A 12,301-nucleotide genomic window follows, 5' to 3' on the forward strand; every position below is an offset into this window, starting at 1 on the left:
CTTACATAATAAGGGATAATGTAGAGCCAGTTGTAATAAGGCCACAATCCTGCAATTTGACCCACTACTGAGACTACCACTTCTGTGCAGAGCCCTGCTGACATCAATTACGCTCTCCATAGATGCAAAGGTCCATCTAACCAGAGTAAAGTGGAGCATCAGGGCCTACAATTGTGATACACTTGAGTTTTCATTATGCTTTGTGCTGAAAAAGTGAGTGCTAAGGAAGTGTACCTGGAAGGTTTCAAAGGAAACACTGACTGAAAGACAGGCACGATTGAAAATCACAGCAAAGAGGAAGGAAATATTCATTCCCAGGTAAAGCAAAATAAAGGCTTATTAAAGCTGAAGGTAAGTCTGAGTAGATACCTTAGTTACTTATGGGTTAAAAAAAGCAAACAAGAGTCCCTTTTAATGTTAACTGCCGTTAGTAACATTTGAAACCTAGGAAACTCAAAATTAAACCTTTGGTTTTATTTTGAAGCCTAACATTTGAAATGATTGAAGCAATTATTTTAGTTCTACTTGCACTGCAAACCTCAGCTGTGTAGTAATGATGTAGTCATTACCAGCACTTGAGTCATTTATAGAATACTAGAAGCCCAGAGGCATTTAAATACTTAGAAAATCTAAATATTAAAAATAGCATGGCAAAAATAGTGGGCAGATATGTGTATAGACGTACATATAATATTTATCAGACAAGAATAATTCCATGCATTAACTTTGGTTGAACAAACAACTCAATATCACATGAATTTAACAGGCTCTCATCAACAATTAAGTATGTTATAACTTGGTTTTGTTTTTTAAAGGAAAACAAACCAAGGATATTAAGTTAAAAGTAAAAAATTGTTTTGAATTATTATGTCCCAAAGCTAAAATCTGCCTCAACTTCACTTAGGAACAACTTCTTACAATGAAAGTCAAAAAAAGCCCATATATTAGGAAAAAGGTAGCATCATTACTAGAAGAGAGAATACACATATCTGATAACATGAAAGAGATCTTCAAAACGGAGAGAAACAAGAAGCACTGAAAGAACATAGTAACAAAAAGGAGCTATTCGAACGATTAGTTGCTTTTTTCCTTTCTTTTCCAAATTTCTCCTCCATGTATTGGTAGATGCACTAAGGCAATGAGAAGACAGATGGAAGGCATAAGACAGTTTATAAAGAAAATATACTTTCACTGCATTAATGGATGCCCTTGCCAGAATCTTTATGAAGCTGTAAAAGAGTTGGAAGTGTTTCAGTGTGGTTATTTCACGAGAACAGTATGCCTTTCCAGTAGCGTAAATACTTCATGAATGAAATGGATGCTTTTTATACACCTTTCCATCACTGTAAATTATTCCTGAAAGCAAACTGCCATTTGCAGGTAGTCTCCATTTAAACAACAACAGAAATGGATCACGGGGATGACGTAAAACATAATGAATCTAATGTCAATATTAGTGAAACTGAGTAAAGGGAAAGCATGTATGTATTTACTGCCTACTTCCACTCTGAGTAATATTGCATATTAATCAATTGTCCTATGGGGGAAATGTGGGAAGAAGAGCAAAAACAGAGTAAAGTGTGGGAAAGTATGCCTGGTACAGTGTGCTTGAAAAGGTGCTACAACAGCATCCTTAGCGAAAGCCTGTCTAACCTCTTGTGAAAAGTTTTAAATGCACCACAGAGCTTGGCTTTCAAAGATGCTGAACACTAGCAACAGAGAGCAGTGACTCTGAATTTGCATACCTATTTTTAGTATTTTTCATCCACTGCTTTATATTAGAGTTTGGATATGAAAACCAACTCTATGTTAAAATTTCCATCAGTTTCTGTCAGGTATTCCTCATTAAAAAACTCACGATGTCATTTTTTGTAGCACACATTTATCACACCAATCAATTCAAATGACAAGCTGAACATCATGGCCTAGACTCTGTCTTACAGATATTTTGTCCCAGTACGTAAACACAAGCTGGCTTTAAAGCAGTCAGAAAATTCCAGGGAAGGCATCTCCAACAGTCCTGTTAGCAGTGGTGCTGTACTGACTACCCCAGGTATACACGGAGCAGGCACAGGAAAGCTAATTCCACAAAATTCCTGCTTTGGAGCATTAGCAGCAATGTAATTTAGAGCAAAGCACCTCCTCCGATATTCATACTGGGCCCAGGCCCCACCGAAATTATGTTAATAAAATGGGCTCTCTCTCCTGCAACTGTCCCTGGCTGGACATGGCAGAGAATTAAGAGGATGACATCCTAAAATCCAAGACCATTGCAACAATAATGATATCCCAAAGGCACAAAAAAAAAAAAGCAGCCTGTTTGCTGATAACAGAACTAGAAGGGTCTTTGAATTCTGTGTATGAAATTCAAACACAGCATCATCAAATGTCACAGAACTACCTGGTAGTCCTTCCTGTTCTCTTAGCAGTATACGCAACTGTAGGTTTGAGGCTGTGTGGTGTCCCTGTATCCCATAAAAGATGTGCATTGGTACTGGATACACTTCAAGCAATGGGCTCAAGGAAAAGCACGTTAGATCTGTATTTATGCCACTCTATAGGCAGTGTGGAAAAGCTGTGTCTGCTGATGGGGCTCAAAATGCACCAGTACTGAGAGAAAGGCACATCATTTTCCAACTGTAAAGGGGTAGGGTTTATTCAAAAAAGCACACAAAACATTTCCAGCAGCATTTGATCCCTCAGGTTTTAAGCAGGAAAGGTGGATTTAATTTGTCATGAAATAAATTCTTACCTTGATCTAGTTCCTTGTCTGTTACTTGTCTCTCAAGCTGCTTCCTCAGTCTCTCATTAGTTTTTATGGAGTATTCCAAACGTTGTCTCAGGATTCTAATTTCTTGCAGATGCTCCATTAATAACTCTAAATAAACCAAGAGACCACTTCCTATTTAGAATAAATGATTGTATTCCTTTATACTGTGTACTCCTGTCAAACCTAATGTGTGTTAATACTAAAAAATGATACAGAGTCCAAAATGGCAGACATTAAATATCTGACTCCACGACAGTCTTTTTCCATATAGTGCCCAAACCATCCATTTAGTGAAAACTCCTACTCTACATTTTAACTTAAACAATGGTCCAGTTTTAAGGCTCTTTAAATTTCTTCCTTCTACAAAACTATAGTAAATAACAATTTTATCTAGTTAAAACGTTCCCCATACTGGGAAATGAATCCAAAGTTCTGCAATGCAGCTTCACATTCAGGCTCGACGCACCAACAGTATACATTTTTCCTTATAACAATAGGAAGCTTACCAGAGTAACTCAGATATAAATTTTACTTTGACTTACACAATGCATACCATAATAAATAAATCTGTTCTATCAGGTTTCATTACCGTACCTTTTCCTTCTTGCTTTGCCATTCTACAATTTTTCTTCCATTGGCTGTAAGTTTCAGCTTTACTCAGGAACTTATCTGTTCTAACTGTCACTATCTTATTTGTCAGTTTATCCATGTCATACACTCCTGGTTTACTCTGCAATATTTTTCTCTTGAACAGTACGTGCTATCTCAGCTATTAAATTTTCATCGCTGCCTATAACAAACTACTGCAAGCATCACTTGTGCTTAGTGAAACTATCCAGGTCAAACATGACACCACTTATTAATTATGCAGCACTTACAATTCTCAAGGAAACACAACACTGGCTTTTATAAAATTAGAAAATCTCTCTTTTTCAATGTAATAATCTCTCCACAATTGTCTATTTTCCCCTTATAACTTGTCTATTTAAAGACCGTCTGGAGTACTGTAAAAGATGATAGTCTAAAACAACAAAGGCACAAAATATCATAGTTAATTTTGTTTCAAACAGGAGGTAGTTCAAATCGTTGTCATCTCTGTATGCCTTATTATTGAAATTGCAATGATTATGCAAGATACTGGAAAGCTGAAGCAGACAAACATTCTTCATTATTTCTTAATTAGTTCCCTTGTGTCTTATTTATCACATTTTCCCAATATCTAGCGAATCTTCAGTGGGAAAAAAATTACCTGGGGGGATCTCGTTTGGCAGAAGTGCCAGTGTGCCATGCTGTCCTTCTAAGTCATGCCTGTGCTCAGGTGATCCAAGAGATGACTTTTCTGACAAATCAAAGTCAGACAAGCTATGAAGAGCAGATGGTACAGGTGATTCATCCTTCAGTTGCTGGTACATGGTGGTGTTCTTCTCGTTATCCCTTTTGCACCAAACAAAACGTTTTAAAATACAAAAATTATGTTATTACTTTGGAAGCATGATGGAGAGCATGGTGTCAAATTTACAGGACACAGGTAAAGCAAGTGAATTTATGTGACAAAACATGACAAAACACTACACATCAGAGGTATATATCAAGACTGAAATTCAGACCTCCCTGAAGTCAGCAGACCAGCCTAGTGTTCGTGTTCCAGCGCCAGGTAGTCACCTTCGTGCTAAGGGGACCTCAGGCTGCCTTGAACAGGCAGCTGAGGACTTCTGTAGCACAGAAGAATCCCAGGCTGGCATAAAACCAACATATGCAGCATAACAACACCTGCTCTCTTCACCTTCAGCAGAAGGATGTTTTGAGAATGAAATTCAACAGCACTGTACTTCCGTGATCCTGAGCCAGCCCCAAGGTCACAGAAACAGAAAGTTAGCTGACTATCCCTCCTAGCACCTGCAATTAGGATAATATCTGAACATACGCAATGGTGTATTATGGCACGTGTTTTGTTTGTTCATGAAAGGAACAATCCTGGTAGCACGATGCTTCCTCTCAGTATCTCAGCTGTTTGCTGAGAAGTGGGGAAAAAAAGCCTTAGTTTGTTTCCTATGGACATTTTATTAACAAAATGGATATTAATGAAACAGGCAACATAAGCAAGGCCCTCCCAAAAAGCAAAACAGTGGAAGTTGTGCTAAAAACACAGAGCATCCTTATTAACTTATCAAACAACCCTACGTTTGATAAACATTCAATTGCACTCTTACCTTTGAGCTAATTCATAAAGTATAGTAACTTCTGTACCTATTGATTCTCCTGAAAAGCAGAAATGTCTGATTAAAAACAGATAGAGAATTATACTTTTTTCCCCTCTATCTTAAACTACTTAAATATAGAATGGTAAATTAATGAGAATTTAGAGAAGTCAACAGATACTCAACACCCTATGTATTAATGTCAAACGCTGTACATGAGCAAAGCTACAGCCCAGCAACAAAGCAATAGCTTTCTCTGGAAAAATTACTAGCTACCACAGGTGCCAGATTTTACAGCCTTGGTGTTTTAGTTAGCATACAGATGTAAAATATTGTGCTATATCGCAAAAGGATTAGGGGTACATGCCACTACTTCTTCAACAAAAAATTATATTAAAAAAATTCCTTCTCACGTGGATTTTGTCCACCCAGACTCAGGCTAACCTGTTATCCTTACTAAAGGGGCATACACAGGATTTTGCCTGCAATATTCTCAGTGGTATAGCGTGTGAGCACAAGCACAATTCAGTGCAAGAGACCTGGACTCAGGCGCTAATTTGAATAAGGAAGTAAGAGTTGCATGGTGTCACCTTGGCTCCCCATATTTTAAAATTTTTGTGCAATTAAGCAAAAGTGGCAGGCAAGAGTTGCACAGCTGAAATTTCAGGGGAATGAACTGAAGGTCAGGATGGAAATGCAGAGACAGACGGTTGTTTATGCTGCTTCTTTACAGTCAATTCTTAGTACGCTGGATGTTCTTTATAACCCTACAAACAACATTTTATTTTAATGTGTGATTCAATGCAACACCATTGTGTAGATATATTGAATTGTCTCGGTTGTCAGTGACTTCTCATAGTATATAGGATACCATCTGTTGGTTTGGGGATTTTTTTAAAGGCATTTAATGTTTATTCACTACACAGTCTTCTCATTTGTAATGGAAGGAATCTCTGTAGCCACTGAAATCACTGAATACACTCAATCTTTTATTACACTGGTATGACACACTAGCCGTAATACCTTTTTCTCATATACAACTCCTTTATATGAGCAATTGAAACTGCAACATGATGCCACTATCTTTAATGAAAGGCAAGATACAGATCATCGTATGGCTGGGCCCTGAATGTTTCAGAACAAAGTGATCTTCTAGAGCCAATTTCAGGAAGACGTAGGGGTCAGGGTCCCTATTTCAGGCCACCTCAAGCATCTCGCTGAAAATGACAATTTTGCAGCTGAAATCCATGGAAGTATTGCTAGTTGTTTGGTTCAGAAAGAGCAACACTTTGAGATAGGAAAAGGTCTTTCTTGCTGAATTTCACTGATGTTAGCATCCCTTTTCCATCACTTTGCCACTAACTTTCTTCAAACTATGAACTGAAAGCAATATGCATGATATACTCTTCCTTAAGGTGACAAAGGAAGTCTCTTAGGAAAATAATTAGAAATGTCAGGAATAATACACCTCCTGATATGGTCCCACTTCTTAGACGTTTAAGGCTTTGCCTTTCCAACTTAATGCTTTGCCAAACAATAGGTGGGGGAACTGGGATAAACAGTCAAAAGACAAGAGCATTTTCAGATGTGTAAGCTCTCATTTTTCAGACAACATGCCAGTTTTCACTGGTAATTAAAAGGGCTTTGCTTACTGGTACATATTACAATGTCCTTTTCTGGGTATACACTCCATTCAGCACTCGGCTTTCTCTAACATCAGGACAACACTTCTCTGGTTGACTTCTCCTAGGCCTCCTGCTCAGGAGGCTCTTGCTCTACTACTATGCCCTACAGAAACTCTCAAATACACACTGATTTGCAATACCAGTCTCTTAAATTCATGAGCTACTCAAAATTCTGAAAGGAATTATTCTCCTCTGCCTTCTAAACAAATAGATTTTCCCTTTCTCCCCCTTTATTTTAGCGCACCATTTGGGTAGGTTTCGCCATAAAGTCTATGGCTCTCTTTCTTGGTGGATCCAGTGACAGATGATTTTACACCTGCATAAAATTTAACTTGTGTTATTTCTACAGGAATATCAATAATGTGCAAATCAGCATGGTATTATCTTCCAACGCAGGATTCCTTGCAGTTTCTTCAAAGGCATTGGCCATAGAAAATTGCCTAGATGGACTACTATATAATAATTTCTTCTTTCACTCTAAAAGCACAGCCCAGATCTCTGCACTGCATTTACCCTTCTTGAAAGCAATTGCACTTTAGGAGAAAAACTTCAGGAACCTGTAATTTTTTCTTTTCAGTTAAACGTAGATTGTGTTAAAAACCAACCACGAGAACCCTTCAATGGAGATACTCGGTGCTTAGGCTCAACAAAGTCAGCTGGGTTGTTTCCTGAAATAGAAAATCCTGAAGCCTACTTGTAACTAAAATTTTATAAACTATAACCACCACATTTTGGAACAGTTAAAATAAGCATGTGCTAAGACAAACAACTCAAAATGGAAGGTGTCAATACAGAGGACAACTACAAAAGTAAAATCCAGTCTTGTTGGAGCACTAAAATTTTATCTTTCAAGACGGTCCTCCCTATAAATCATTTAAAAGCAACCAAGAGGAAGTAAGGCTTCCTTTTCACTAAAAAGAAAAAAAAAACCCACCTTCAAATTTCAAGAACATTAATATATCTCAGACAATAAGCACAAAATACTGCTACTTACCATACAGGAATTTCCTTTCTAGCTTCTCAAACAATAGTACACTTTGATTCAGTTGTTCACGGAAGCCTTCAGCAACATAATAATCTACATCACTGGCTTGAAGCAGTTCCTCAAAAGCTTTAATACGGCTCATCAGATGTTGATGGTAAGCGACACAACCACTGCGGATCTCTTTAATTTGCTGGCGTTGAAAGGAGAATTCTCGAGCTTGTGAATGAACTAATGAATCATATCTGAGAAAATGAAATTATCTTTAGAGTAATTTTCTGACCATAAATAACATTTAAATATAAATAAAATGTTAATTAAACTTATATTCCAAAGCTATAATTTTATGTGACTCAATTTTCTTTTAAAATGCTTTTACAGCCACAATGAGAAATGTATTGTCTCTAACTGTTGAGTTTTTTATTTTTGGGCATAACTTGTGGGTTATTATCCTTCACTTAACTGCTTCATTTATAAGATGGGCAGAAACTAAAGTGATGACTTGTTTGTCTGCTTGGAAATAACTTGAACGGCATGCAAAGGTGCCAAATTAAAGTAAATAAGAGTGAATACATGAAAAGAATTTTTAAGAATACGCATATTTTTCTGACTGGTTGTTTTTTTGTTGGTCTTTTTTTTTTCTTTAATTCACTATGGAAGAACAGATGGAGCTGTCCCTTCTTCTGAAACTTTATGTATTTCCTGCCAGAAACACAATACTGGACTTTCTGAGCTGATGGTTTCACCCAGTCTGAAAATTCTGCACGTCTCTGTATCTTTGTTACCAGAGACATGACCATGACAACCACTGTAGTGTCCAAACTCTTATATCCCACAAGCCAGGATATAAGTTTCAATGCAGACCAATTGAATTTATTCTGCACTTGCAAATATAGACATCCCCTTTATACTGCCACTGTCTGTATCACAGATAGACTTCTTTCTACAGAATCATACATTAGTGGAGAGAAAAAGGGAGAGGATCTGAGAAGATGCAGGGAATCAGACAAAATATGGGGCATAAACAAAACCTATGACGGTGTGGGTTGTTATATAATTTTTATTTTTATTATAATTTGTATAGGAAGAGATGCATAACTCATTTTTGGGTCTGTCACTTGTGACTCATGTAGTTGTCCTAGACAGAGGCCATAAAAACTTTACAGCGATCCATACTGTCTCATTCCTTAATTTACACAGTTAGATCTTCCTTTGTAAAATGGATGAAGTATATTTTCAATGTCTGTGAATTTATATGTACTATGTAGCACAATTGTATTTTATGATAGTAATACTAAGAGATATACAATACTCCATGTTGGTGGTTGCTCAGTGTCTCCAAATATTTCTACTCAAGCATTCTGAAGAAAGCCAACAGGCCGAATACCTTTCTTTGTTATACTTCCTGCCATTCTACAGGCCCTCAGGATAATAACAATAGTAGAGGGGGAAAAAAAGGCGGGGGTGGGGGGGAAGTTAGAAAAAAGATTTGGTCTTATGGGACCCCACTTTATGTCTGTGATTTGTATATGTGCTAGCCAAAATGCTGCCCCCAGTCTTATCATACAAAAACAAGACTGATAATTTCCAGACCCCCATAAATGATTTTCCAGCTTATGAGCTTATGTTATAAAATTTCATTCATTAATTTCTATATATATATATACTTTCACATCCTTCAAAGGAAGGCATTACGGCATTCAACTGCAAAATAAATTATAACTAAAGCGTAAACTTCTTATTTCATACACAAAGAGAAGGGCTAGCATGAATCTGTCAGCCAATTGCCCACGGAAACATTTCTATCTTAAATGGGATGTTCCATTTTCTTACACTTGTCACCTAAAAAAAAGCCTGAGTGATGCAAAACCGTAATACTTTGATTACAGAGGTCAGCCCGTCTCACAGAGTAACCTGAGGAGGTCTGACTTTGCTCAAGAGAGGATGTCTTGCAGCAGAGAATGTTGTGGATCTGAGGCGTGGGGAGAGACACGGGTGTCTGGCACAGAATCGTTACAGAGGATGATATGAGCTCATCAAGGACAGTTCTGTTGTAAGAGAAGTAGTGTTTTGTAATTCAAGGTGTCTTTTAACTAAACATTTCAGTTGCTTTATGTTAATGTTAGTGAAATTTAGCCTTTACTATAAGAACACACTCCTATGTGAATAAAATTATCTTCATATTACCTTCCTATGTTATTTGGTGTTGCTGGTTACAAAAAGGAACCTGAAACAGTAATAGCTTTACTCACTTGGATGGTGATGTTTCTCTCAGTTTGTTCTGAAGATGATACACTTCATCAAGATGCATATTTGCAATCTGCTCTTTTTCAAGTTCTGCCTCATTTGCTGATAGTAGTTCCTTAAGGTTTTGTCCTGTCCATGTATCAGGTGCTTTTGAAGACTCTGAATTCCTGTTTTCGGTGTGGATCTCGTAATCCATCAGCTGATGTACACTAGAAAATGTTTTGATTTCTTGCATAGCTGTATCTTGCACTTGTGTAACTTGTCCTTCCACAGGCAAGGCTGTCTCGCTCAAAACTACATTGGAAATACCACTCGATAAAAGCTGGTCAGAGGTCTGTAAATGAAACACGAACATTTTGTACTTTTCAAGCTCAGACTTCATATTCTTAATTCTTTGTTTCAATTCTTCTATATCATCTATGACTTCACAGTCATCAAGTGCATCTGTACTTGTTACACTCAATTTGAGAGAACGCAGGCACTTGGAAGCTGAATATGCGGTGGCTGAGTCAATGTCCTTGTGTTCCATGGAATAAAACTCTTCATTTATCTCTTTTAATGAATGCTGGATATTCACGTTGCTAATGTTATGATGATTTTGCTTTTCTGAAAAACAGGAGGCTTGCATGTGAATATTAATATTTCTTTATCTAACATTCTGTTCTTAACAGCGCTAGAATGAATTCATTTACTTCTATAACAACAGAATAAAAATGCAGAATAATTACAACCTATACAATATGAGTTTTGGACCTTTGACTTCTTTCTATGTTTTGCCCATTAATTCAACTTGAACACCAAATATTTTAAACCCCTTATCACCTTTCAAACAAACAATACTCAAAATACAGCTGCTTTCTTTTCCCAAACAATTGAACATTACTTTTGCTATATGCAGTCCTGAATCAGACACCGATGAAGACCAGTCCTGTCCAGCCACAAAGAAGATAACCTCAAACATAAGGCACTGAGATTGAAAAGTAGACTCTATGACTTTAAATCGTTCTTCCTAAAACTTCCAACTAAATATTCTTTTTCTGCTCACTTCAAAAATCTATACAAAACCAATTGGAGCATAAAGTCAGTGGAATTTTAAAAAGATTATCAACAAAATAGTAAAATTTGAAAAAGAGGCTTTAATAACTTCTTTTTAAAATGTGTTCTAAACAAAATCCATAAAAATGTTTGGTGTTAAAGGTTTTACTGGCACTCATTTGGTATGCACAGCACATCCCTTAGTTGACTTCGCCATTCATAAGTAATGCAATCACCCCAGATTCAGACCAATAAAAGCTATACATTCCTACATATATTATATGTTTATAGTTCTGTGTATATTGAGGGCTGTATATGTAAGTATCTAAGAAAACGGTTATTTTCTGGTTACTGGTAAATTAAATTTTCCCCTTCTATTAGTTCTGCAAAAGATCACTACGAATTAGAACCTCCCTCTCGGGAGTCATTCATTGATCTCGTGGAGGTCTTAATACTTTCAAATCGGTTTCCATGGAGAATTCGAATGCCCAGGTTCAAGCTCTAAACCAGTACAAAATCTCGGGGCGGGAGGGGGGTGGGGGCGGGCAGCTGTATGTGAAGGCCCAAGTCAAGCCCAAGCACAAGAGAATAAAAACAAATACAACCTAAAAGCTGGAAAAAATTGAAGCTGCGATACTGGGATATCAATATATTTGAAATGAAGGCTAGATGATGTTCTCTGCAGTATACAGATTGCTGCAGACCATTATGTATGTCATTCCAAAGGACAGAATCACATGACAGAAATGCTTCCAAGAAAATGCCCGTGTATGAATTCAAGAAGACACATTGAATAAGGGAATGCAACACTTCAGTTCATTAGCTTCTCCTCCTTCTCTACTAGTTGGTTGCTGCAGTAACACAGATGTCAAAGAAGGTTGTGGACTGAGATGGTGTGCTGGTTTTGGCTGGGATAGAGTTAATTTTCTTCACAGTAGCTAGTATGGGGCTGTGTTTTGGATTTGTGCTGGAAACAGGGTTGATAACACAGATGTTTTCGTCCCTGCTGAGCAGTGCTTACACAGAGTCAAGGCCTTCTCTGCTCCCCACCCCACCAGTGAGTAGGCTGGGGGTGCACAAGAAGCTGGGAGGGGATGTGGCTGGGACAGCTGACCCCAACTGACCAATGGGATATCCCATACCATATGATGTCATGCTCACCATATAAAGCTGGGGGGGGCAGAAGAAGGAAGCGGGGGGACGTTGGGAGTGATGGCGTTTGTCTTCCCAAGTCACCGTTACGCGTGATGGAGCCCTGCTTTCCTGGAGATGGCTGAACACCTGCCTGCCGCTGGGAAGTAGTGAATGAATTCCCTGTTCTGCTTTTCTTGCATGCGCGGCTTTTGCTTTACCTATTAAACTGTCTTTATCTCAAACCACGAGT

General features: G+C 37.7%; 1 protein-coding gene across 1 annotated transcript in view; it reads right to left on the bottom strand.

Moving 5' to 3' along the window:
- Positions 1-12,301, bottom strand: part of CDK5RAP2 (CDK5 regulatory subunit associated protein 2) — a gene marked incomplete at its 3' end in the record, with an annotated part of 84,555 nt that overhangs the window by 18,687 nt on the left and 53,567 nt on the right. The window contains exons 24-28 of the mRNA XM_009580986.1: positions 9,888-10,488; positions 7,648-7,880; positions 4,981-5,029; positions 4,020-4,204; positions 2,753-2,878 (exon numbers count right to left, since the gene is read on the bottom strand). Of these exons, the coding sequence (XP_009579281.1) occupies positions 2,753-2,878; positions 4,020-4,204; positions 4,981-5,029; positions 7,648-7,880; positions 9,888-10,488 (1,194 nt within the window). The remainder of the gene's footprint in view (positions 1-2,752; positions 2,879-4,019; positions 4,205-4,980; positions 5,030-7,647; positions 7,881-9,887; positions 10,489-12,301) is intronic.

Source organism: Fulmarus glacialis, unplaced genomic scaffold (genome assembly GCF_000690835.1).
Source record: "Fulmarus glacialis isolate BGI_N327 unplaced genomic scaffold, ASM69083v1 scaffold4667, whole genome shotgun sequence".
NCBI lineage: Eukaryota > Metazoa > Chordata > Aves > Procellariiformes > Procellariidae > Fulmarus > Fulmarus glacialis.